The sequence below is a fragment of the Phaenicophaeus curvirostris genome, chromosome 16 (genome assembly GCF_032191515.1).
Source record: "Phaenicophaeus curvirostris isolate KB17595 chromosome 16, BPBGC_Pcur_1.0, whole genome shotgun sequence".
Lineage (NCBI taxonomy): Eukaryota > Metazoa > Chordata > Aves > Cuculiformes > Cuculidae > Phaenicophaeus > Phaenicophaeus curvirostris.
In genome coordinates this window covers 6,437,826-6,464,725 of record NC_091407.1, presented here as the reverse complement: position 1 = coordinate 6,464,725, position 26,900 = coordinate 6,437,826, and the positions used below count along the sequence as shown (strand labels likewise).

The 26,900-nt window shown below is 54.8% G+C and overlaps 2 protein-coding genes across 3 annotated transcripts in view; one reads left to right on the top strand and one right to left on the bottom strand.

Moving 5' to 3' along the window:
• Positions 1-6,257, top strand: part of TNRC18 (trinucleotide repeat containing 18) — a 55,811-nt gene extending 49,554 nt beyond the window's left edge. For both annotated transcript variants that reach the window (XM_069870387.1, XM_069870388.1), the window contains exons 23-28: positions 674-790; positions 1,080-1,244; positions 1,420-2,714; positions 3,060-3,296; positions 3,746-3,820; positions 4,381-6,257. In XM_069870387.1, the coding sequence (XP_069726488.1) occupies positions 674-790; positions 1,080-1,244; positions 1,420-2,714; positions 3,060-3,296; positions 3,746-3,820; positions 4,381-4,587 (2,096 nt within the window). In that variant the 3' untranslated portion in view covers positions 4,588-6,257. The remainder of the gene's footprint in view (positions 1-673; positions 791-1,079; positions 1,245-1,419; positions 2,715-3,059; positions 3,297-3,745; positions 3,821-4,380) is intronic.
• A 274-nt stretch (positions 6,258-6,531) lies between these two features.
• Positions 6,532-12,220, bottom strand: SLC29A4 (solute carrier family 29 member 4). Its single transcript, XM_069870405.1, has 10 exons — positions 12,029-12,220; positions 11,184-11,315; positions 10,957-11,070; positions 10,749-10,877; positions 10,179-10,253; positions 9,553-9,818; positions 9,339-9,474; positions 8,910-9,097; positions 8,401-8,641; positions 6,532-8,326 (listed from the first exon to the last, which is right to left on the bottom strand). The coding sequence occupies exons 1-10, from the start codon at positions 12,186-12,188 to the stop codon at positions 8,184-8,186; spliced, it is 1,584 nt and encodes a 527-aa protein (XP_069726506.1). The 5' UTR covers positions 12,189-12,220; the 3' UTR covers positions 6,532-8,183.
• Positions 12,221-26,900: the final 14,680 nt, after the last annotated feature.

Sequence of the window (26,900 nt, the reverse complement as noted above, 5' to 3'; positions counted from 1 at the left end):
ACTTCAAAAAGTCAGAATTAACTCCAGCCCAGGCACTGAAGATTTCTGAGGTTGTGGAGTTTTTTTAAAACACCTGCAGGCTCATAGCTTTGCCTCTGACATATCAGCTCCTCCATCTGGTTCCATTAGAAGCCAGTGAAGAGCTCTGGACAATTCTACTGTGGCTGCTATTGCTTTTGGACTCTTGGTTGCACTGTGTGTGTAAAAGGGAAGAATTATTTATGAGTGATCCTGGTGCAAGGAGGGAGCATGAGAACACAGCTTATTTTTCTTGGAGAGAAGGTGAAAAGCAGCAGCTTGTGATTGTTGAGAGTAGTTACAAAATGCTGGTCCCAAAAAAGATACTGCAGTGAAAACAGAGAAGTAAATTTCTGCAAGAATGAAAGGAAATAAGGGAAAGAGGTGGGAAGTCAAACCAGAATGGTTGTCATGTTCTGGAGCGGTGCTGTTGACCAGGAAATTTTACACTAGGTGGTCTGGTTTAGTATTATCAGGGACTTTCCATTGCAGAACGAGCGTTCTGAGCTTTTCCTGCACAGCCTTGCAAAGAGGGGATGGGTGTTATGGAGCTGGCGTGGGATCCCCGTCTTCCCCTGTATTCCCACTTCCCCTGATGAGGGGTTTGTACTCTTCTGTTTGTCCCTGATCCCACCTCTGCTCCCCCAACCCACAGGAGCCCTGGATCTGGAGGAAGATGGTGATCTCATCACAGTAGAGTTTGATGATGGCGACACGGGACGTATCCCGCTGTCTCACATTCGGCTTCTCCCACCTGACTACAAGATCCAGTGTGAGTTTTGCTGTTTAATTTTTTATTTTTGCATGTCACTTCCCACTATGGGAATTTTATAGGGAGTTTTGGGCCACCTGCCTCTGAGATTCTGGGATGAGTTCACAGACTTTCAGTCCCAAAGATTGCACCATCAATTACGGGCATGCAGAGCTGAGGTGGGATATAATCCATAGGGAAAAGAGCCCAGTCCCTACTGCAGAACTGGTAGGGATTCATTCCTTGTGTTGCAAATCTCTGGTTTATGTGTTGTTTGACTGCATTTGACGATCTCTTTGGCTTGATTCAGGTGCTGAGCCTTCCCCGGCCCTTTTGGTGCCCAGCACCAAGCGCCGTAGCCGTAAATCCAGCAAAGACACTGGAGAAGGAAAAGAGGGAGCTACACTGGGGTCAGAGGAGCCTGTCTCAAAGGGCAAAGGACGAGGGAGAAAGCCAAGTGTCAAGGCAAAAGCTGGTAAGTTGCCACCACTGCCAGACCTGGAGTTGACGGAGTCCTTGCACAGTTCCCCACTGCTCTCCCTAACTTAAAGCTGTTGCTTGGAGGAAGATTTGGTGTTGGGTTTCGTCTGAGCTAATAGTGTCTATCTGGATGGATAGCATCATGCTTTTGTGTTTCTCTCCCCCTGCAGAAGAGGCTGCCCTGCCAGAAGAGAAGGATCAGGTTGAGTCCTCACCTGTTACCTCTTCAGTCCCAGAGAAGCCAGCCTGCCTGGGCAAGCCAGGCATGAAGGGGTCACGAAAATCGCAACCGCTGCCGGCTGGAGGCTCTCCTGCTCCCACAGAGGAAAAGCGGTCAAAAGCCAGCAAAATGAAGATCTCGGCTAAGCTGCATAGCCCCCCCCAGCCCACTTACCAGCCTGCTGTGTTCAGCAGCATCCTCGGCACAGAGCCCTACGGCGACCTCCCAGGGTCGTTAGCGGCATTTGGCTCCAGTGATGCTTCAGCATCGAAAGCCAAGGCCAAGAAAGGGCGGCCCACAGAAGAGACACAGGACTTTGGCACCATGGTCAAAGCTCAGAGGAAGCATGACAGTGAAATCCTGATCAAGCTGGACCATGAGGGCGTGATGTCTCCAAAGACAAAGAAGATGAAGGAGGCGATGAGGATGCTGGAGGACTCGAACCTGGCCAGTTGCAGAGACAGCAAGAGTCTCCTGGGGTTGGGCTATTCCCCTGCAGTGGGTGCGGAGGGCAAGCAGAAATCTTCACGAGCCAAAGCAGCTGAGGGAGACCCTTCCTCTGCCAGCTTCGGAGGAAAGTTCGATGGCTCAGCAGAGAGCCTTGCTGCTTCGAAGGACCAGGAAGAAAAGGCGGCAGCTCCAGCAGCTGTGGAGGAGTCTGAGAGCAACAGCAGCGACAGCAGCTCAGAGTCAGAGGGAGAAGAGGACGCTGAGAAGAACCGAGGGGAAGCACAGGACAGCAGCTCAGCCAGCTCGAGAGCATCCAGCCCTCTCTCTTCCTCCAATTCATCCTCCTCTTCCTCTTCTAGCAGCAGCTCCTCTTCATCCTCTTCTTCCTCCTCTTCCTCAGCCTCATCGACCTCTTCTTCGTCGAGCTCCAGCTCTTCTTCCTCCTCCACTACAGATGAAGATTCCTCCTGTAGCTCTGATGACGAAGTAGCTGAGGCTCAGCCAAGTTCCTCGGTGCAGCAAACCCTCCCACCCAAGCAAACCAAGCAGGCAGGGAAATCCCGTGCATCCTCCCACCCCCAGAACCAGAAACAGCCGGTGCAGCAGCCGGTGCAACAGCCGGCACCGCAGCAGAGCGGCAACAAGAGCAGACCCAAAAAGCGGGAGGGCATCCACCTGCCCACCACCAAGGAGCTGGCCAAGCGCCAGCGACTGCCGTCGGTGGAGAACAGGCCCAAGATTGCTGCTTTCCTCCCTGCACGGCAGCTGTGGAAGTGGTTTGGGAAACCCACACAGGTAATCGGAGCCTCTCCCTCTGCTCCATACCGCTCTGTGCTGGTGTTTGCCTTGTGGTGCTTGTTGCTTATGCCTTTTCCCTTCTCCTGGGGTGGTGAAACCCTGTTGGGATGATGTGTCCTTGGCCAAGGTCTCCAGTTTGCAAGGTGACTGGGTTTGGCCTTCACTGTGTCTGGAAGAGCCGTCCTGCACGGCGTGTCCCCTGCCTTATTTCCTGTGGCAATGCCTGTGATGCCGTGGCTCTGCCGACAGCAAAGGGTGGGATGCAGGACAGGGCAAGCAGTGATGGGTGGGGGAAACCTAGGCAATATCTGGCTGCTCACCTGCATGATCCTCTCTTGGCAGAGACGAGGAATGAAAGGGAAAGCCAGGAAGCTCTTCTACAAGGCCATCGTCCGGGGCAAGGAGATAATCCGCATCGGAGACTGTGCGGTCTTCCTCTCAGCTGGCCGCCCCAACCTGCCCTACATTGGCCGGATCCAGAGCATGTGGGAGTCATGGGGGAATAACATGGTGGTCCGAGTTAAATGGTTTTATCACCCAGAAGAAACCAACCCTGGGAAGAAACTCAACGAAGGCAAGGTAAGCTGGTCTCCTTTGCCACGAGGGCTGCAAAGCTGCTTGTTCCCTTTTGTTCCCAAGGATGATGAAAACACCCATAGCCCAGTCTGGTACTGGTATCGTAATGGGGGTGGCTCTGTCTTTTCACGTGGAGGGGCTTGCCTGTGGTGTTTACTCCTTACACAGGGGAACGGTGGTTTTGTTGTACTAGGAAATAGTGCCTTTTGTGTTGGTCCAAAGACAGCATTGAAGGCTGGATCGACTCTCTTTACGGTGTTATAACGATTGGCCCGGTGCTCATAAACACTGAATTTAACACACACATGCAGTGTGGTTTGCAGTAGGCTCTTAGGATTTATTGCCAGGGGTTGAGGTTGTGGAGGCACATGTGGTGGGCGAGAGGTGTTGGCATTGAAAACCAACTAATTCACCTGCTTTTCATTTCTGTTTTCTTTTCCTCTTGGGCACAGCGCTGGGATCAGAAATCAGGCAGGAGTCTGTCCACAGCTTTGCAGGCATCCAACCAGAGGAAGGACTTTATGGAGGTTGGTGAAGTTGGGGAAGGGTTGGGAGGGGAAGCCAAAACAAATGCTGCTGGAGAAACGATCCCCAGGCTTCTCTGGCTCTTGTTTATTGCCTCAGCTGCTGAGTCCAAATGCCCTGGACTTTGGATGGGTGTTTTGGGGAGGGTGGGAGTAGCTGCAGGTGCTGGGTGTTGGGAGGAACACAGGGCTGGTATCCAGCACTCATCATTGCATTTGCATCCTTGAAATGAGGACAGCAAACTCCCGGCCTCTGTATTTGCTCGTCCATGCACTCAGCAGCTGCAGCATTCCTGTTGGTGGGAGCTGAGCGAGAGCGAAGGCTGAGGGTTAGTGTGCTGGACAGATTGTGTCCACGCTGGCTGTGGGCTCGTGCAGATTCCTGGTGTCCCTCGCCTGGGCTGGCAGTGGGGATGCGTGGGGAGTTCAGCTGAAGTGTGAGCACAAGCTCTGTCCAGTTGGGGTGGACGTTTTTCCTGCATGTTGAAGATGATGCTGTAAATACTGTGAGATATAACTGCCTCTTTTCTTTCTACCTCCTTCCTTCCATTCCTGTAATGCAGCGAGCTCTCTACCAGTCCTCGCACGTGGATGAAAACGATGTCCAGACCATCTCACACAAGTGTCTTGTTGTTGGTCTGGATCAGTACGAGCAGATGCTAAAGACGAAGAAATACCAAGACAGTGAGGACCTCTACTACCTTGCAGGAACCTATGAGCCCACTACGGGCATGATCTTCAACACCGATGGGGTCCCTGTCATCTGCTGACCGCCCAGGGGACACATGCCACCCCCTGGGAAGGGACAGGACAAACCTGAGGACGTGCCTGTTCAGACGACATGATTGTTTCTTTCAATGCTCATGACTTCTGTATCACACTACAGACAGGAGAGCGCGAGAGACACGAGGAGGAAGGAGAGGGCTGAGGGAATGGGTTTGGGGAAGCAGTTACAGGACTTAAGGAAGATGCTGTTGGAGGGTGGTGGTGCTTGAACCCCAAGACTCTTCTCGAAGTGGCTTTAAGTAAGGTGACACTTGACCACCTTCTTCCTTCCTCCTTTTGGTCCAGGAAAGCACATGGGTCTTGTGATCATTTCACCAGCGGGAACCCCTGACAAGAGGGATTCCTTTTGTGTCATTTGCCCCCATCAGTAACTCAGAAGCCGCCTGTACGTGGAAGGACGCCCGCTAACCTTCTGCGTATGCTCCTCTCCGTCCTTATATTCCCTTTCCCTCTTAGTTTCGCATGACCCTTTAGGAAGGACAGGGTGAAAGAGAAAGGAGATGAGTCTTTCTCCATGCCTCGTCTCGATCCTCTCAGCTCCTTTTTGCGGTTCCCTTTCCCTGGAGGCCCCTGGCCAGCAGCATGGAGCACAAAGGGACAGAGCTGGCCCCAGCACAGAGATGGCAGAAAAGGTCCTGCGGGCTGGGAGGAGCTGGGTGGAAGATGAGTCAACATCCAGTCTGGGATGCTGCCTTCCAACTGCCTTGAACAAACAGCCTGAACCCGTCTTCTCCATCCCTCTCTATCCCTCCTGCCCTGGAAGGGTGCCGTGGGGAGCAAGTGCATGGCCATGGGGTGACACTTGACGAGCGAAGAACTCATCTTGGAGCAAAGAAGGCCACAGGCTATTGGATTTCAGCATCCCTCGCCCAGCTGTACTCTTGCCTGAGCAGAGATGTAGAGCTCCTGGGAAGCCCTCACCCCTCTTTGGAAGGGAATGGGGACACAGAGCACGAAGCACCTGCGGCGTTTCCACAGCCAGAGCCCTGCTGCCACCTTGGGCTTGGGGAGGGGACTGTTCAGCTTGCTCCAGCCAGCCAGCCAACCTCCCAGTGGCTCCCAGAGAGCCTCTACTATCGCCTCCTCCCTCTGCGGAGCAGACCCACCATCTCGCTCCTGCTAGGCACCTGCTGGACCCATGACATCTCCACCACCGCACCAGGGTTGCATCCAGCTGGAGGGGTCACTGGAGAAGAACCACACAACGATGCAGCATCCAGGGTTGCACCTAGCTGGAGGGGATGCTAGAGAAGAACCACACAACAATGCAGCATCCAAGGTGGCACCCAGCTGGAGGGGACACCAGAGAAGAACCACACAACGATGCAGCATCCAGGGTTGCACCCAGCTGGAGGGGACACCAGAGAAGAACCACACAACATCCTTGCACTTAAAACAAAACTCCAAGAGACGCACTGATCTTTGCAACTACCGACTCGCACTACAGAGCGCTAGGACGCAGAACGGGGTCTGGCTCGGCCGGGAGCGACAGCCCAGGCTCTGGTGGGGAGACGCTTAAGAACAGATTGGAAACTATCCGCCCTAGCACCAGCTACGTACCAGAGACTGGAGGTCGGGGCTCGGGGGAGAGGGACCCCCCTGCGAAGTTACCCCTCATCCTTTAAACGAACCACATGGTGCTGAGCTCGTACCATCCCCACCCTGTGGCACCGGCACCTCGGTGCAGCGGATAGTGACGGTTCTAGCCTGTACAGTTTTAATGTACCAAAAGACTCTTTAGCCCTCCTGTATTATAAGTCTTTAAATGGATTCAACTTTTTAATTATAAATATAAATATATATATAAATATAAATATAAACTTTTTAAAACTGTGAAAAAAAAATTATGAAATTATAAAAAAGAAAAAACCACAAAGGAAAAAAAAACAACCAACGACAGAAATGAACACAGTCTGACGTTTAGAATATTATTTTTTATTTCCTGTTGGATTGTGATTGTAAATGATCTGGGAACAGGCACCCCCCCCACGCTCAAAGTGTACTGTACAATTCTAGAAGCAAATTGTGTGAGCATATTTTAAAGAGCGAGAGAGCGAGCGCGAGAGAGATTTTATGCTAATGTTAAATAGAAAGCACTTAAAACCCACTGCCTTCTATGGAACACAAGGATATTTCAGACAATCGAGAGGAAAGGAGAGCCAGGTTTTTGTCTTTTTTTTGTTTTTGTTTTGTTTCGTTTATGTTTTGTTTCAAACAATTTTTTTGGCATTCTGTTTGTTGGAGAACTCCGTGTGATCTTTTTTCATAAAAAAAAAAAAATTAATTGAAAAAAAAAAAAAAAGCCGCCCCCTGGAGCATCTTTTTTCGTCTCGCTTGTCCTGACTTGGTGGGGGTTCTCCCTTTGGTTGGCAATGATTGCTTTTTGGCTCAGCCCCTGCTTTGTGTTCAGGGAAAGACCCAACACAGGTGGAGCCCTTGCCTGTCCGATCATCCCGTGGGGTGGCAGCGATGGGTGGGATGGGACCCCGGACCCCTGGGGCCACCATCCCAGCACCTCCCCTACCCTGAGCCCTGCAAGGCAGGAGTTTGATGGGACCCAGCGACAAATCCAGCTGCCTCAGGTGACAGGGGGGACCCGGGAGATGGGGACCAGCACAAAGGGCACCTCAAAACCCAACAGGACGGGCAGCAGGCAGCACCCTGGGTTTGCCAGCCCATCACCAGCAGCCAAGTGCCCACAGTGCCAGGCTGCGCCGGTGCCAGGGGCGTGGCAAAGGCAGCTTGCAAAGACATTTGATCTGGCATCAGCTCCATTTCTGTCCCTTGCAACGAACCCCGAAGCTCAGCAGAACCCATGGGGGCATCTACAGTGCTGTGGCTTCAAGACCCTCCTCTGCCCCGTTAGTGTTTGATAGGAATGGTTGGACTCGATGATCCAGGGGGTCTTTTCCGACCTGGTGATTCTATGATTCTGTGGCAATGGGGCAGACCCACAGTATGGGGTGAAGGAGAGGCAAGACCCTGCCTCTCTCACAGCTGAAGGAGCAAAAACAAGATGCAACCAGGAGAAAAAAGAGATTTTTTTTTTTTTTTTCCAATCGGCAGAAGTGAATGGGGTCTTACACAGCGATTGGCGTATTTGGGGAGGGAATGTGATTTCATGCCAGTCTTGGTGAAAAGCTGGAGCACCATCATAGATAGCAAAGACCCACCACAGCCACTGGGGACTCTAGAAACGTTTCCTTCCTCTCTTCCTCATCACCCATGTCACCCTCCTCCCCAGTGCTGGTCCCGTTCCCTTTGGGATTTGGCAGTATTTCTTCCTCCCGGCCATGGCTTGGTTCAAACAGAAGACCCCATCTCACCGGAGAGCTGCACTTGGCTGAGGGGGAGCCCCCCAAGAGCAACAAGACTGTCCCCTGGGGTGGAGGAGGAATGTCACCCCAAGAAGTGGCCCTGTTCTGGGATGCCACGGCCCCACGCCAATGGGATGATGGTCCCCGTCTGCCCCGGGGCAGCTTTCTGACTCCTGGTCGGTCTTGACATCGGTCAAGAGGGGTGGTGGAGACCCTGATGAGGAGCACGGCCCATCGTGTCCCCATCGCCCCTGCCCCAGGGGTCAGTATCCTGACGTAAAGGAGCCGTTGGAGGTTTCAGTGTAGAAACAGGTACTGTGAGACGTACTGGTGAGGCTGTAGGCAAAATACGCCACGGCTGAGCCCAGCGTCAAGCCCGTCATGTAGGACACAGTCATGGTGTTCCCTGTGGGAAGGGACGCGTGGTGTCAGGGAGCTCTGGCCACCCCACGTGGGATTCCTGGGAGGGCTTGGACTTACCTGCCAGCTCCCGCTGCTCGGGGCTCACTTTCCCAGCGGCCAGGATCATGGGAACGCTGCCGAAGTAGCCGTTGGTGATGCCCATGAGGAGGGAGAAGATGCAGGGCCAGGCAGGGTGGCCGAAGGTGGGCTTCCCGTTGGGGTAGACGCACATGATGAAGAGGGGGATGAAGACCACGCGGAGGCAGGAGTAGACAAGGAGGTGGGTCCCTCTCCAGTCGTAGGGCAGGGCAGCCAGGATCTGCAGCAAGCGGCAAAGACCAAACCGAGGCCGTGTGAGGAAGCTGAGGAGGGCAACACGGTGCTCAAAATGGGGCAGCAAGGAGGAGACAAGATGGTGGGAGGAGAAACAGCTGCAGGAGCCCAACCTCGGCTGTGCCAGCGAGCACCTTCACACTGGGCTGGACACCCGTGGGGTGGAGATGACCCTCGGTGGAGCCAAGCAACGTTGAAAGAAGACAGAAAAAAGGAGGCAGGCCCCACTGCAGTGGTGCTGGCCTCTCTCCTACCTTGCCGACGAAGTCGGAGAGGTTGAAGATGGCCATGATGAGGATGGGGAGCCATTCCCCCAACGTGCAATTGTGGATCTCCGACTCCAGCCCGGGAAAGAGGCACAGCGTGATGAAGTAGGTCATGGCGATGGAGAGCATGTAGGCCCAGATGACCTGGGATACGACGTAGCGGTGGAGCAGCATGTCTGGCAGGGATGGGCAACACAGCTTAGCCAAAACCTCCAGCCCTTCTCTCGCAGAACCTGAAAGCCTTGCCCGCACCCCAACCGTGGCTTCCAGAGATGAGAATGCCCCAACTTTTTGGTAACACTGAGAAAGAGATGATCCTTTCCCCAAGCCACAGGCCACCTATCGCTCACTCTGCCCTGCAAAATGCTGCAAACCCACCTTGCTGGCATGGCTTGTCCCCCTGACCCCACTACCAACCTCTGAAGCTGGGCCAGCTCCTCTTGATTTTAGGCCGAGGGACATCAAAGCGCATGTAGGTGCCACTGCCGGCCAGCTCTGCTTCGGGGCCCGGGCTGCCCTGAGGGGAGCTCGGCTGCCCCTGTGGCCGGTTCTCCTGCGTGGAGCAGAGGGGACACCAGTGCTAAGCTCCAGTGGGGAGAGGGACCCCCGAGGAAACCCACCCTGGACTTACAAATCGGACGTCTTCAGTGGTAACGTCATGGTGGACACGGTAGCCTGTCCCGTGGTCACGAGCCCCTCGGTGCTCAGGGAGACCCTTGCGAGGGCAGGTGGTGTAGTAGCGCACAAAGCGGGTGCGCTTCACCAAGAGGTGGAGAATGAAGCACGTCAGCTCCATGCCGATGGAGATGAAGAAGAAGATGACTGTGTTCTCCTTCTCGTCTGACAGCAGCAGCTTGGTGAAGATGCGGCTGAGCGAGATGATGACTCCAGCCGTGCCTGGAGGCACAAGAGAGCTGTCAGCTCCAGATCCCAGTGAGCCCCACAACTCAGGGATTCCCCAGCAGCCCCACAACCACAGGGACATGGTGTCTCCAGGAGCTGCGAGCAATGATCTTGGGGTAATGGAGCCAGCTCCTGGCAGACACCTCCCAGCTCCCAGCAGTTTTTGCAAGTAGTTTAGAAACCATTAAAAACCAGTTTGCTGGGGAGCAACCTGGGGTATCCCCAATCTGCTGACAACCTGGCTGGGCTGGGGACAGCAGGGGCCTGGGTTTGACTTGCAGGAGCCCCAGGAGAAGGCGAGGGAGGGTCCCCCCAAGCAAGCCCGCGCGGTTGGATGCTGGTGCAGGTACTTACTCTCGCCTGTCATCACCCCCTGCGTGTAGCGCTTGGGCAGCAGCCCCGTGTAGCCGTAGAAGCTGGATTGCTGCACTTCAGGAGAGACATGCCCAGGGGAGAAGGAGGGGTTACTGCTGCAGCCAAAATGCCAGGAGGGGTGAAGAAACCCCGGAGGGGCCCACGGGCCATCCCACCCAGGAGCTGCACCCTTCCCAAAGAGCCACTGCAGCACCCAAAGTCCCTTTGCCCCAAAAGTAGGGGAGTTTTTACCCTCCCTGGATGTCCCACCACAGCCGTTCCCACCACGAGTGGCCACCAGGTGCAGGGGCTTGGGAAGCCACCGTGGTAGCCCAAACGGCAAAGCCATCATGGTGTCAGGGACTGATGAGAGGTTTGGTGCTGATGCCCCTGGCCAGTCCTGCCGTGCCTGGACAGAGGTGGAGAGGACAGTGCAGGGACGCAAGGGGCATCTTATAGGGATCAGAGCAAGAGGTTGTCCCAGAAGACCACAGCTCTGGGGGTGGGGCTATTTCCCACCTCTGTCTGGAGGGTTAGTCTTGCCCCAGGTCTGTCCACTGCCCTGCATACCTGTGCAGCCAAAGGCCACGATGCCCACGGCAACCAGGTTGATGGCGTAGGCTTGCCTGCGGGTGAAGAGCTCCAGCCAGACGTCGCAGATGCTGACGAAGAGCAGAGGCCCCAGCGCAAAGAGGTAGCCTGCGGGTGGGAGATGGAGGCAGGTGGTAAGAGGAATGTGTGCCCAGCGCTGCCAAGGGGCGCAGGGACCCTCACTCACCCACAGAGATCCGGGTGTGCAAGCTCAGCAGCTCCACCAGCGCGTTGTTGAGGATGACGGCGACCAAGGCCACCAGGATGTAGGTGAGGCTCATGTCGAAGACGATGGAGGTCCCTGCAGAGAGGCAGGTGACCGAGGGTGGCAGGGGTCTAGCTCCCCTGGAAGCAGGGCCAAGCTCTCCCTAGGTTTGCGGACACCAAGAAGTGCTGCAGCTGTTGGAGACCTACCTGGGTATTTATGGTGCAGGTAGTCCACATCGGTGATAAAGCTGTTGTACGGCAGGAGAAATCCCACCCCAGCCAACAGCATGGCGAAGTAAATTCCATGGTATCGATCCTGGGGCTCGGGCTCCTCAGAAACTGCCACAAAAGGGGAAAGAAAGAGAAAAAATATGTGAAAGTGGCACTCCTGCACCCATAGGACCTGCAGCAGACCCTGCATGTAGGCTACGTAGGATGACAATTCAAGCTTCTACATCCTTTACGGCAAATGAGGGCATCATGGCTCCAGTTGTCCTACCAGCCGCAAGCAGCCCAGCATCCTGCACCTGTCATGACTGAACAGCCCCAACCCCTAAACTCCCTCCCTAAATAAAGGCATTTCAAGGAGAGGCAGGAAAACAACTGGGCTATGAGGGCTGATGAGTTGTAAAAGCAGCTGAATTACCTGAGCGCCAGGCAGAGTCAATAGCCAAAGCCAAGGCTCGATAGCCAAAGCCAAGGCACAAGAGGGCTTGAAGGGCTGTGGAGGAGGACAGGGCTGCCCTGAGGGACATCCCAGGGCCTCCCCCGAGCCACACTGGGGAAAGGACAAAGCTGCAGGCTGGGGATGAACCAAGCAGAAGAGCCAGGGCATGAAGCCTCAGCCCCTTGCCAAGCTGCAGAGCCCCCTCCCTCGTGACGCTGTGGTGACTCACGTGGGTACAAACAGGTCCAAAAATAGGCTTTAGGCAGTTTTGTGGCATTTCAAGCCCTTCGTGGCTATTAAACCTGTCCCAGGAAGCTCCTAAATGGGTGAGAAACCAGCAGGGAACCTGCTCCTGGCTGCGTGTTGGGGCTGTGGCTGCCCTCACCTGGCTCCATGAAGGTGAGGATGCCCTTGGCCTGGCTGCCCCGCTGCAGCTCGTCCTCCTCCAGTTGGTAGCTGTCGAAGCTGAAGCTCATCACCACGTTGCCCTCGGGCGTCCCCGCCGGGCTCAGCTCCTTGAAGCGCTCAGCTCCCACAGAGCCCATAGTGGCCGCTGACCTGGGAGGGAGAGCGGTGACACCCCTGGGGCACAGAGGTTGGTCACATCTCCTGTGTCCCCTGGGCGATGCCAGGGGTCTGCAAGGGGCAGATGGCATGGGGATGGTCTGATCCTTCACCACTCCACCACATCGCTGCGTCTCCTGTGGGTTTTTTCCATCTCGAAAGACGCTTTCCCCAAGGAGAACAGGGTCCCTCGATCCACGAGGCAGGAGTTTGGCTTGAGAGGGGTGAGTGGTGATGAGGGGATCCACATGAGCCACCCCCAAGGTACAGCGCTCGCCTCAGCCTGGCTCAGCACTTCATTGGGATGCTACCAACGCCAAACACCGCTGAGATTTCCAAAAGCAATTAGAGAAATTAATGGGTGAAATCCGCTCCTGGAGGGCGGTTGCCAGGAAAGATCCCAGCGGCCTCGGGAAGCACAGGCAGCACACACTTACCCTGGTCTATGACCCTTTTCAGCATCTCTGCTGCCTGGGGCTGGGGCAGAGGCACCAGCCTGGGGAGAGACACCCCTGCAGCCTTTTCAGGGAGAGGACGGGACGCAACTCAGCTTTTAAAGTGAGCGGTTTGGATCTGCTTTCCAAGGGACCACAGCCCAGCAGCGAGATGCTCCGAAGAGCCACCAGAGAGACCCCAGCAGCTGACCAAGAAGCTCCTCACCAAACGCATCCCCAAACGAGCGCCCGGAACACTCGGCATCCTCCAGAAAACCCACCAGAACCACTCAAATTGTAGTTGACCCCCCTTGGCCGTGGCAGCAGCCCCGGGTGATGCGGGGCCCCTTCTGTATTACCGGTGCCAGTCGCTAGATGCCAGCCTGCTCCGTGCCCGCTGAGCACCCAGCCAGCTGAGGGGGCTGCAAGAAAAACTGCCTCCAAGACAGAGGGTTAGGGCAGAGAAGGAAGGGAAAAAAAAAAAAAAAAATCAAAAAATCAATGACAGTGATTTCTCTGGTCTCCCTGCCAGACGTGACGTTTGCAAGAGCAGAGAGGTTTTCCAGCACCTTCCTGGCTGCCAGCACGGGTTGGGTGCTGGGGGCCCCGGGATGGGTGCCCGCAGACCCTGTGAGCATCAGCCTAGAGGCACAAATGCATCTGCAGGGACTAGGGACACCGAGCGGTGCTACCGTGGGCTCAGGACAAAGCCAGGCTGGGGTCCCCACGCTGCACCACGCCAGGGTGGTCCCCAAGAACCACTGGGGACATCACTCCATCCCGACATTCACGGAGGAGCTGGCTGTGATTCCCTTCACTGAGCACCCTCCTGTACCTGGTGCTACCCCAGGTAATAAAACCCAACAGGGAGCAGCTCCCAGGATGCTGGCAAAGCCCGTTGCAGGGATTTTTTTCCATAGGAGAGATCCCAGATGGAGAACTCACTGCCTGGAAATGCCCTGTCCCTGCTGTGGCCCAAACTTCTTGATGCCACAAGGGCTTGGAACAGAGTGGGATGTGCTCGAGCCGTGGTCACAGTGCTGGACCAGCCCTCCAGCACCCATCCGCGTCCCCATGCCCTGCTAAATCAGATTTTCCCCTCTGTTTGGATTTAAACCCTCTGTTTTGGATTTAATCTACACAGGAGGAGCCTTGAGCCCTGCAGCCCTTCTGGATGCAGGGAGGGAGGGGAGGGTTCTGCATCAGGGCAGGGGTGGGAGGGCTCAGACAGGGACAGGCCACCCACAGGTACAGAGAAGGGGGGGACACGACCCCAAGGGACCCCCCAGGCAGCACAGCCTCCCCTTTCAAGGCAGAGAAGAGATTTTTGCTCAGGTGAAAGGGTCCCCCCAAGATTCGCAAGCACCAAAGTTGACATCAACGAGGCGATTCCATCCCCTTGGTGGGGATGAAGGAGAAGCCCCTGGCGGGAGGGAGCGGGGAGGAAACTGTGCTGGGGGAAGGATAGTGGGGAGCGGGGAGAGAATGGTGGGGAGCAGGGAGAGGATGGTGGGGAGTGGGGAAGGATGCTTGGGAGCAGAGAAGGTTGGTGGGGAGTGGAGAAGGATGCTGAGGAGCAGAGAAGGATGCTGAGGAGTGGGGAAGGATGCTCAGAAGCTGAGAAGGATAGTGGAGAGCGAGGAAGGATGCTCGGGAGTGGAAAAGGATGGTGGGGAGCCAGGAAGGATGGTGGACAGTGGAGGAGGATGCTGGGGAGTGGGGAAGGATGCTTGGGAGCCGGGAAGGATGGGGGGGAGCAGGGAAGGAGAAGGATGAGGGGGGAGTGGGTCTCTTCCAACCTGGTTATTCTATGATTCTATGATTCTAAGGATGCTCGGGAGTGGAAAAGGGTGGTGGAGAGTGGAGGAGGATGCTCGGGAGCAGGGAAGGATGGTGGAGAGTGGAGGAGGATGCTCGGGAGCGGGGAAGGATGCTCGGGAGCCGGGGAAGGATGCTCGGGAGTGGGGAAGGATGGTGGAGAGTGGAGGAGGATGCTCGGGAGTGGGGAAGGATGCTCGGGAGCCGGGGGAAGGATGCTCGGGAGCCGGGGGAAGGATGCTCGGGAGCCGGGGAGGCCAGGGATCCCGGGGGGGGGGCTCCTCCCCGCCGGCCCCGGCCGTGCCCAACAGGTCGGGGCCGCTCTCCTTACCTGCCTCCTCCCCGGCGCTGGCTCGGCGGCCCCGGCCCCGCTCAGCCCCCCGGCGCCGCCATCGCGGAGCCCCCCGGCTCTGCGGCTGCAGCGGGGCCGCCCCGAGCTGCCCCCCCGCCTCCTCCCGCTCCTCCTCCGCCCCCGGCCCGCGGGAGGCTCCGCCGGGAGGCGCCTGGGGCTGATGGCGAAGAGATTAATGAGGAAGGAAGCGCCGGTGATTTAATTTGGGAATGAGGTTTTTTGCAGGGGCGGGGGCTCTTCCCACCCCTCCCGGGAGCAGTTTTTGGGGAAAGAGGGGCTGGAGGGGTCAGCGTGAGCTGCTCCGGGGATGGAGGGACGGACAGGGACAGACAGACGGACAGATGAATAGATGGACGGACAGAAGGATGGATAGGGACAGACACACGGACAGACAGAAGGATGGATGGATGAATAGATGGACGGATGGATGGACAGGGACAGGCAGACAGACAGACGAATAGATGGACGGACAGAAGGATGGATAGGGACAGACAGATAAATAGATGGACAGACAGATGGATGGATGGACAGGCAGACGGACAGACGGATGGATGGACAGGGACAGGCAGATGGACGGACGAATAGATGGACAGACAGAAGGATGGATAGGGACAGACAGACAGGTGAATAGATGGACAGGAATGGACAGACAGATGAATAGATGGACAGACAGAAGGATGGATGGACAGGGACAGACAGACGAATAGATGGATGGATGAATGGACAGGGACAGAGAGATGCATAGATGGACAGACAGAAGGATGGATGGATGGACAGGGACAGATAGATGGATAGACAGATGAATAGATGGATGGATGAATGGACAGGGACAGGCAGACAGATGAATAGATGGACAGACAGAAGGATGGATAGGGACAGATAGACGGACAGACAGATGAATAGATGGACAGACAGAAGGATGGATAGGGACAGAGAGATGGACAGAAGGATGGATGGATGGACAGGGACAGACAGACGGACAGACAGATGAAAAGATGGATGGATGGATGGACAGGGACAGACAGACAGACAGAAGGATGGATGGATGGATGGACAGGGACAGACCAACGGAGATGTGAATATACGGATGGACAGAAGGATGGATGGACAGGGACAGACCGACGGACAGGTGAATAGATGGATGGACAGAAGGATGGATGGACAGGGACAGACAGACAGAAGGATGGATGGATGGATGGACAGACAGGCAGCAAGAAGAATAGATGGAAGGGGAGGACAGTCGGATCACAGCTCTGGCTAGCAGAACACAGCAAGCTCGCCAGCTTTCTGAGGAAGCAAGAAGGGGTCTCTCCTCCTCTGCACGACCAGAGAGTGGAAGCAGAGAAAGGGACCCAACAACACAGGGTAGCGGGGACATCTGTGCAAGGAGAGGATGGGGGTCCCCAAAGAGGGAGCTCCAGGCAGGGACACCACGGGTGTCCCCACCCCTCCTGAGCTGGGAGGGCTGGCCAAGGCTGCAGAAAACATCACAGGGATTTGATGCTGTCGGGTTTTCTTGCAGGAGAAGGAAGGCACAGGTGGAGGGACAACACAGCAGGTACCCCCCTCCCACTGAGATGGGCAAGAGCCCTGGGGAATCAGCCCTTGCTGGGTTCTCCCCACCCGGAGGCACGGGAGGATGGTGGCAGCAGGAGGATGAACCATCCCTGCTCACATGCTGTGGCTGCAACGCGCCGGGCTGTGAATTACAATTTTCTTGCAGTCAATAAATGTTGTGTTGTATAAATCAGCGCGTGGGGCTGGCGGGATACGCTGCTGCTGCTCACACCAGAGGAAATCAGAGACAAAACCGGCTGTGCCTCCTCAGCCACCCTTCTGTTGGGAGGAGGGCTGGGCAAAGGGGCTCCTGCAAATTCATCTCAGGAGGAAAACAGGCCAGGTGGAAATTTCCATCTTTTCTCCTTGGCTGAAATACCTGGGGTTTGGTTCAGCGCAAGCCGGACGGCTGTGCGAAGCTCTGCGCAGGGCTAGGGGCTCAGCTTCCTCTCTCCCCCCTGGGCTGAGCACTTGCACAGCTCAGCGCATGAGTGCAAGGGGGCATTTTTCAAGCTGCCTGTATTGGCTGGCTTTGTTCAGCTCTGATTTGATAGTAACACTGCTAAAATACCTCAAAACACCTCCCTCTTGGTTTGCATCCCCTTGCCCTACGCCAGACCCCATCACCCCCTGTCAGGTATCCTGGGAATTCAAGAAAAGGGGTGAGTGTGGAGGGGGTTCCCCAGCCACGCCTGCTGCTGGTTGGCACCCAGACAGTGCGAGTGCTCTACAAAAAGAGCAGGACGAGCTGGAGCATATGTGTGCTCGCCTTTTCAAGGCTCGTCGGCGAGGCCCTGCTGCTTTGGCACGCACCAGGCAGCATTACTCACCGCCTTCTGCAGGGATTCTCCCTATGAGCTGGTTCTCCCCAACCCCAAGCCCCAGGTATGAAGCTGGGGAGTCCTGTAAAAGCAGGGGGAGCATTAAGGGAGCATCTCAGCTCCCCAATGCACTTGGTTCTCTCTGAGCCACAGGGAGATGCTGTGACCAAACACCTCACGGCAAATAACAAGCCCCTTTCACCATCCCATCTAGAATCACACAACTTCTTGAGCCACATTTTGAGGAACAAAGGGCTTTCCCCTCTCTGCTGTTTCTGCCCTGGACACAAGGGAGCCGTGCTGGGTACCAGAGGGAACAGCTCTGGGGAAGCTGGGGGAGACCATGGGGAGATGAGTCCATCAGGGTGAACTTATCCATTCTGCTTTCTCTCTGCCTTCCATCCCCAAGGGCAGTTTTAGACTCAAATGACTTTCAAAGTACCAGAGGCCTGTGTGGGTGATAGGATTTAGGTGCCCTCCAAGCACAGGAATCTGAGCTGCCTCTGTCTGATGGGGGCACAGGGGAGGTTGTCCCAAGAGCTGGGTTCCCCCTGACTTCTGCCGAGCTTTTCAATTTTTTAAACTGGCCCTGAATAATTCAGCTTTGATGGAGCTGGCTTGAGGTTGGTGAGTTCACGTGCTCCTTGAGTTTCCGCTTGACCCACTTTAACAGCCAGGAGAACCTGCCAGGCACGATGCTCTGAGACCAAGGTCCCTTCGAGCGACACGGCAGGAGGGACAACCCGGACCCACAACCCCATCCCAGGGTCTCTCCTTGCCCTGCCACATCCAGCAACATGGGCCACAGAGCATCCCTCACCCAAACCACAGAGTTTTAGAGATATTTTTGCCTTCTCCACTTTTTTCTGCCTCTCCCCCAGCTCCCGGCACAAGCGGGTGCATCCTGGCAGCGTTTGCCGGATGACGAGGAGGAATTTCCTCAGCTCCATGAACCAGCTAACACCCTACGGCCATCTCACCACAGCTCCTTGCTATTCAGAGCCTCACCTCGCGTTCCTGGAGCCTGGTCGAACACTGATTAATCCTGCTGGGCGGAATAAGACGCTGCTGGTTCATTTGGCGCAGAGATGTTGGATTAGGATGGTCTCCAGAAATCCCCTGGATCGCAGTTTTTTCTTGCCCTTCCAGCGCAGTCAGGTCTTATTAATCATTGCTGTTGCAGAGGTGAGAGGAAGGAGAGATCTTTCAGGTGTCTGCATCCCACCACACCGCAAACCCCACAGCTTTAAACCCTTTGGGGATGATGGGAAGAGTCTGTCCCTGTTGTCCCCATCCCTGTGGGCACAGCCACGAGCTGCCCCCTCCAGCGCCTGCTCTGCAGAAACCCAGTGGCAAAGCCCAGCTCCTTACCCAAGCTGTGCTCACCCTGCCAGGCTGCCACGTCCCCTCGGTACCAGCTGGAGGGGGTGACACCCTGCTCGAGATCGCTGAGCTGGGGACATCACGCAAAGAAATGAAACACCCGAGCCCTCTCTTCCCAAGCCACCATGCTCAGCGCTCCCCGGAGCATCATCTCTTCCACTTCATGAGAAAGAGAGGCTGTTCTCAAGCCTGCAGTCCCCTCTTGGAAAAGCTCCTTTAAATAGCATCGCAGCCTTCGTGTCCTTCCCTGGGGTCTGCTCCCAGCGCCAGCCCAGCGTGCCCTGCTGGCACGGGGAGCATCCTTGGCAGCGCTGGCTTCGCACGGAGACAGTGGGGATTAAACAAGGACGCTGCTGCTTGGCCGGGGTTACACTTGGGGGATTATTGGGGCCCGCGAGAAGCGGGGAGCAGCCAGGGAATTTGTTCAATGAAACTGGAGGGGTTTGTCACAATCCGATTGCAGGCGAACAGAAATCCCCGGTGCTGGCGGGAGCTCAGCACTGGAGGCCGTGAGGATTAACTGGGTTTTCCCCAAGCTTTGCAACAGGACTGGGGTGGGAGGAGGAGTTGCTCCGAGCCCCAAGCTCAGGAGAGGTGCAGGAGCTGAGTTAGCAACGACCGCATCAACTTCAGGGGGCCCAGTTCTCATCCCGAAGCCAAGGACCAACTTCTTCCACTCGGATGAACCAATTCTCCTGCAAAGGTTACTCCGTGCATCCCTCCCAAACCCAAATCAGCTAAACTGGCCTGGGAGAGCTGGAGAGACCCAGAAAGGATACCTGCAGCCTTTTCATTCTCCCTGCCCCCTTCTTTGTTGGAACAAATTTGCATCCATCACTAATTAATCCAAGATGAGCTGCTAATTCAGCTCCTTGATTGCAACTTTGCATAACTGATGCACGAACAGGAAGAGTCTCAGGATGGGATAAAAAAAGGAGACAATCAGCGGTGCCTCCTCTACCCAGTGCTGGGCTCACAAAGAGCCTTGCCAGCAGCCACAAAGCCCGAGCCCCCCTGGCAAAGGGGAAACTGTAAGTTACAGGCAACACAGCCCTTTTGCTAATTCACAGGATCATAGAATCACCAGGTTGGAAGAGACCCACCGGATCATCGAGTCCAACCATTCCTATCAAACACTAAACCATGCCCCTCAGCACCTCGTCCACCCGTGCCTTAAACCCCTCCAGGGAAGGGGACTCAACCCCCTCCCTGGGCAGCCTCTGCCAGTGCCCAATGACCCTTTCCGTGAACAATTTTTTCCTAATGTTCAGGCTGAACCTCCCCTGGTGGAGCTTGAGGCCATTCCCTCTCGTCCTGTCCCCTGTTCCCTGTTCCCCCCCCTGCCCTCCTCCCAGCCTTCCTGGTGTCCAAGGAGTTATCTCTAGGTTTCAGAGTGAACACTCCACCAAGGTGAGAAGAGCAACCCCTTCCCCCGGTGCCAGCGCTTCAGGCTCTCCCCCCACAGTGGGTACAGCAGGTCAGACATCCATGAAGGCTTCAACCCCCCCACAACAAGCCCCCAAGGGCAACAAGGTGGCCACAGGGGCAAAGCGCAAGCACGAGCGAGGCCAGGCAACGTCGCCCAGAACCCTGGCATTGGTCAGAGCCACCCTGAGCCCGGGGGCAACGCACCCTGCGTACCCGCTGCCAAGCGATGTGCAAGAAAACTGGTGCTGATGTTGGCTCGTGGGCTATTTTACCACCTTCCTCTTCCTCCTCCGCTTGCATCCCACCCGCAGAGGCTCCCCCCCACCAGTTTAACACCCCCCAGGAGCCTGAATGCTGAGCGACAGGGCAGCAAACAGCAGCAGACGGGTCAGCCCCACGCTCCCTATTCACATTTTTTGCCCTGCAAAAGAAAAAGAACTACTTTCAGCTCCAGCCTTTTCTCTAGAAAAATGCAGCTCCCAGCCTGGGGGCCCCATGGTGGAGGCTGAAAGGGGGCTGGGCTGGCCCCCCCACCCCTCTTAATCAGCCAGGGCATGCATGAAGCCTAATGCCCTCGAAGATTTCAGCACTATTGACACACACTGCGCATTAAACGCCTTATGGAGGATTTGCATAAGCTCGGGGAGGGAGGAAGAGCGCGGAGAAAAGTGGTGACAATGGGAAAGTAAATGCATTAAAGTGCTTAGGGGAAAAAAAAAAATCTGATAAAGGAATAAACCAGTTAAGGGAATATAGTACTCGTAGCCCGGTTATTCAAATCCTGCCTTATAGGAAATCCTCTTAAAGCGATCACCTGATTGTGTGTTAAATTCCTAATTGAATAATAAAAGAATTATGTATTTCTTCCATAAAAGCACAAAGATGCGAGCCCACGAGGATGTTCGCTCGGAGAGAGCTGGGGGCAGTGGAGATGTGGAGATGGGGGTCCTGGGGCAGCAGCAGCGTCCAGGAGGAACGTGAGGGGCTCTGGGGTGAAGGGAGGATGCGGGCGTTGGGAGGGTTGGCAGGGGGAGAGAAAAACTGCAGAACCGAGGAGGAAAGAAAGCTCTGCTGGGAGGGGTTGAAGAGCAATGGTGCCTGAGGGAGGAGGAGAACCTGGGGGAGATCTCCAGGGCTCCTCCAGCCCTGGTTGCTGTGTCACCAAGGACATGAAGCATCAAACGTGACTCTTACCTCTGGAGCTGCAGCGAGCCCAGCAACTGCAGCCACCCAGCATTTGGAGAGTGGTTCTAGCAGCCCCTGAAGCTGCTGGGGAGCGAGGGGAGGGCCAGTTCCAGCTCTGGGGTAACCTCAGGTGCCACCTCCTTGCCCCTTCTCCTGCCACCTTATGCCCCAGCTTTCCCAGCCAGGGCTGAGGGTGATGCCTACGCAGTCTCTCCTCCCTGCTGCTGCTCTTTCCTCTGCCTTCACACTACAAATAAGATGCAAAAAAACCTAAAAAAGGCATCACCTGGCACTCAGGAGGTGAAGGAGAGCAGCGGGACTGACGTGCACCAAACCCACAGCCTGCGTGGGGGGGGTTGGGGGAGAAACAGAAGAGCTAAAAATAGCCCTGGGAGCTGCTTTCTTCCCGGAGATCATTTTTCTACCAGGCTGTTTCATTTCATAAACAGGATTATTTATTTATTTCTCCCCTTCTTTACTCTTCTATTTTTTTTATTTTTTTTTTTTTACTCAATGCTACCACTTTACCCATCTCCACATTTCCTTTAAAAGCAAGTTAAAAAAACCAAACCAACCAAACAAAGCACCCCCAAAACCCAAGGAAGAAGAAAAAGCCAACCCGGCCCTCGTGATTGCTCCAGCAAACCTTGCGTTGCTCCAGCTCTTTCTAGGTAATTGAATATCCCAGAGTGCATCTGCTAATGCAAACTCCAATATAAATAAGCGGCAGCGGTGAGCTCGGGGAGGGCAGAGGCGGCAGCTGAGAAAACAAAGCGAGCAGAGCCCAGCAAACCCCAGCCTCGGCCAAGCTTGGGGGCTGCCAGAGGCTTTTTATTAGACAGAATTGGATTGCTGGGGCCAGGCTGAGGTCCCGCTTCTGGGTGAGCGCGGGAGCTTGCAGCGAGCAGGGTTTGCAGGGAGATGGTTATTGAATTATCCTTGCCACAGCGCCTTTTTTCTAAAAAAATAAAGGTGCGTTTCTTGTGCACAGCAGCAGGGTGCAAAGCTCCCCGATTCCCAGGGGAGACCCCTGTCCCCCTTAGCCCAGCAGGCTCCCCGTGGGCAAAGCAGCTCCAGCTATAGAGGAGCTCCTGGCTTTGCATCACTGGCAGAGCCCCTACCTCCTCGCTTCAGCATCCTCCAGCAGCAGCCAGGGAAATCAGGGATGACAGGAGCAGTTAATTTGAGCCTGCAGAGGCCATCTTTCCATACGTGCATTGTTTTCTTTCCAAATAGACTTTTAATAACTAATTTCAGATGGTAAGAAGAAATAGCTACATCCTGACCTCTTGAAATGCAAATTGCCTTTCACCCTGGGAGAGATGAAAGGCGGTTTCCTATCAGAAACGTTAAAAAGGAGTGAGATAACGTCTCCCAGCTCTGCCTCCCTGCTTTCATTTTCAAAATTGTTTTCGGGTGAGGAGAGACGAGATGCTCTGTGCGATTTTGCCGTGCCTGTTGCCCATACAGGGCGAGCGCGGGGGCTGAAGGGCTGGGGGGCACCTGGAGCAGAGCCCCCCGTGCCCCGATGATGCAGAGAGAAGGGTCACAGCGTGGGGGTTGCATTTCCCTACAAACCAGCCCCGCTCCAGACTTAGAATCATAGAATCACTAGGTTGGAAAAGACCCACAGAATCATCGAGACCAACCATTCCTATCAAACACTAAACCATGTCCCTCAGCATGTTGTCCACTAAACCCCCTCCCTGGGCAGCCTGTTCCAGTGCCCAATGAACCTCCCTGTGAAAAATCTTTTCCTAATGTCCAGCCTGAACCTCCCCTGGTGGAGCTTGAGGCCAAAGTGATGCTCCAAGAGGGAACATGGGAAGGGGCAGGGATGAGCTGTGTGGTCGAGGCTGGGATGTTGCCAGGGAAGAGAGGAGAGTGCATGTTCCAGGGTGGAAAGACCAGGATGCTGCTGGGCAAGGAGCAGGGATGCTGTCAGGGGGAGCAGGGATGATTCAGACAGGGAAGAGGCTGGGTTGGTGCAGAAGGGAGAGAAAAGAGCATAGATGTTCCAGGGAGAAAAGGCTGGGAAACTACTGGGGCAGGAGCAGGGATGATCTGGAGGTGGGGAGAAAGCAGAGATGCTCCCAGGGAAGGGAAGAAGGAGCATGGATATTTCAAGGGGAAAAGGCTAGGGTACTGCCAGAGGGAGGAAGGCTGGGATACTGGGTGAGCAGGTGTGCTCCACGGTGGGAGAAAGCTGAGGTGATCCAGGCAGGGAAAAGGCTGGGATGGTGCCGTGGAAAAGAGAAAAGAGCATAGATGTTCTGGGATGGTGCTGAAGAATGAGCAGGGATGCTGCTGCCAGGGGAGAGGAGGGATGGTCTTGCGGTGAGGGAAGGCTGTGATGCTGTTGAGGGGACAAGAGGGGAGAAGGGATGCTCTGCACCCCCATCTGCTGCCTGGGTGCTGGTGGAGAGCAGCTCCCTCCAGCTCCCCAGCCACCAGCTCCCTCCCCTTCACAACCAGAAGCCCCAGGCTGCCACCGGGACGTCGCTCCAGCTGCCCTCCACTGATAAAATATCACCTCTGATCTAGAGTTGCTGCGCAACCAGACGGCGAAGTGCCACAAAGGGCTTTGCAAGCACTGCTCGCCTGCCCCGAGTGCACCAGAGGGGACGGCAGTGACACCGTGCTGCCTGCTCACCCCATTCAGCAGGAGATGCCAAGCAGGTACCGGGCACCCAAAGGTGACAGCCTATACCCACCATGTGCGCAAGGTGGATCCGTTCTCCTGTGTCACTCGGTGCTCCCGGACCTGTGTGAACAGCAGCCTCCTCTCCCAGGGCCAGCGTTGCCTCTACAAACCACTATCCAGAATACTAAAGTACTGCCAAAAGCCTCAAGCCTAGGTAAGGACTTACGTAGACTTCGCAATCTCCAAATCTTTTATTATAACCTGTACTTAATAAAGCGCAGCACTAAAAAAAAAAGGCATCAGATTTCCTCAGCTCCAGGAGGCTGGGCAGAAAGCCCTCATTAGTTCACATCACACCATTAATTAGCTGAAGAAATCCCTGCCAAGGGCCTAGCAGAATGGCATCCAAAAGGTTTGCTGAGACGAGGTTAGATGTGGAATGGAAAAGGGACAGGTAAGCATTGAGCCAGCAGCAGGTGCCGCAGCGTCGATGAGCTGCTCCCAAACAGGGAGCAGGATCAGGGCGGCGCTGCTGCCTGCTGCTCCCCCACCAGCTGCTTTCTACCCGCTTGCTCCAAACCCAGCGATGCTGCATCGATGCAGGTTTGCTTGTAATAAGATAAATAATTGGAGATGAGATTTCTTAGCCCCTTCCTTAGGAATTCAGGCTCAATGGGCCAGCTTAGTACCAACAGACAGTTCTGAAACCACCGATTTGAACACAAAGGTGGCTGCAGAGTTCAGGGCTGGCTTTGATCCATATTATTTATAATTTTCCCCATGCTTACAGGAATATATTCTGCATTACTCTCTGGGCAGGAGCAGAGGGGCAGTCATACCTCACAAAACCACAGTGGGTCTGGATAACCACATCCATCCGGGCTGCAGGGCACAGGAGTTGTCGGCATCACCATCACGGCTGGAAGTTGCTGCCGCTTACTAGGTCCAACAGCAGCTTCTCTCAGACCTTCAGCAGATCATCTCAGATCTTCTCTCAGGTCCAGGCAGAAGATGGGAAACGGCACCAGCAAGGCGAATGAACAGTTTAGAAACACTCATCTGAGCTAACACAACCTATTTTCACTGAAGCATTTGTAGGCACGTGAGTGGCACCAGCAGGACGGCATTGCCCTCCAGAGCTGGATGAGGAGAGGAGACATCTGCAGCGTCACAGCTGCGGCCACGCTATGGAACAGCCAGGTAGGAGAACAAGGAAAGTCTCATCATCACATGCTCCACCATTGTTAGCAAGAGCAGAAAGGCTTTTTCTCATCTTGTTGACCCCAATCACAGTGTCTATCGTGGCTTTGCAAAAGGAAGGATACACAGAGAAGCAGGAGATGCGTCCTTACCCATCAGCGTGGGCTCGATCCAGATCTTCCTCCTGGGCTTGAAGGTGAGAAGTAACAAGCTTGGAGTGACACAGCACAGTGGCCAGGGTACGTATTTGAAAGCACGGCTTCAGATGCAACCCATAAACAAAAGGAAGTTATCTAAACTCACCTGAGGAGCAGGAGAAAAATGCGCAAGTGCATGTGCCAAGAAGAGCAGCTTTAAGGAGGTAAAAAAGAGAGGGAAAATTACATTTGCAAGCAAAATGTGCCAGGAGAAACTCAGCTTGTCCTCTCCCAGTCCCTGCAAAACCCGAGCTGGCAGTGTCTTTTGAGAGCGGCTACAAAGCACGGCTAGGACTGGGGCTCATCACTGCTGGCCCTTTGGTTTGGGCCACAGAGTACAGAACACACATAGCATCACCCAGGTTTTATCCAGCCCCATCTCCAAGCAGCAAACAAAAGGAAGAAGACACAGAATACTTATCACAACACAGATTTAATTCCTTAGGCAGTTATAAAATTACAAAGAGCGATGGGCTAGCAGTGAGAGCCAGACACTTGGTGAGGTGGAATGTTAAGACAGATTTCTTTTTCCACTTATCAACACAGATACCAAACAGAGCGAGTTCCGCAGGATGCAGGGATTTTTCCAGGTGAGGAAGCAAGAGCAAACAGATCCAGGTAGGCAAAGGGTTGAGTCGATGCCTCATTGAAACTCAGAGCCACAGGTTTGGGAACAAGTCCCCACTAGTGAGAACGAGTCGGTCACATGCAAAGGCAGCGCAAGGGGACTCAGCGTACAGATCGCTGCAGCCACATGGGCAAAGCCACAGCACTGAGATACCTGTAATAAGCACAACTGTAGCTACCTGCAAACCTGAACAAAAACTTGTTGTCTATTATGAGATTTGCCAATTTGAAGAGTGTTAAAATGAAGGCATGTTACGGTTAGAAAAATAGGAATTCGCTGAATTCCTTTGGTTGTGCAACTGTAATCTGAAAGGATTTATTTAGTCAGAGCCATGCTTTCCCCCCATCGCAAGACTTTCATGGTGCAGCACAGATTGCAGAATAACAAAGGCCTGCTCTGCACATGTGAAGAAGACACTCTGCCTCGCTCTGGGATGTTGACAGGTTAAATCAAGGCGACTGCCAGCCAGGACAGCTGGAGTACAGAATAAAAATTCCCAAATAAATCTCTGCGAAGATTAATGCCCATCAATGCTTTGGACACAAGACTCCAGTTGCTGTGCAACAGCAGCAGAGCATCTGCACACACGAGTGGTGCAACTGAATATCTCAGCAACCTACAAGGAAAGAAATTCCGCCGCCTTACTGGATGCTGCTTTGGTGCTAATGCTGTTATTAAAGCCAAGAAAGCACAGCATGGGATGTAACACAGAGTGCTCCGCTGATCAGCTTCTCAGGGCTCTAAGCTAACCTACTCACCAAGCTGGTGGCTCTGCAGTTCATTCCTTCCCATTTACTATTATGTATAGGTTAGACGTGAGTTTCCCCTGTGCAGCTAGCAACCACTGCATCAAGTCTTCTCAGGTATCTCTTTGCATTCAGGTAGGTTTGAAAGACCACTACCTCTACCCCACCCTCTGCAGAAAATGGCCCAAGAAACCTGCTTGCATAGGACCTGAAGCAGTGAGGTACACACACACCCCTGATCCCAGAGGGAGCACTCCCACAAATGCCTTGCCAAACAGAGCCTCAGAAGAAACAGATTTA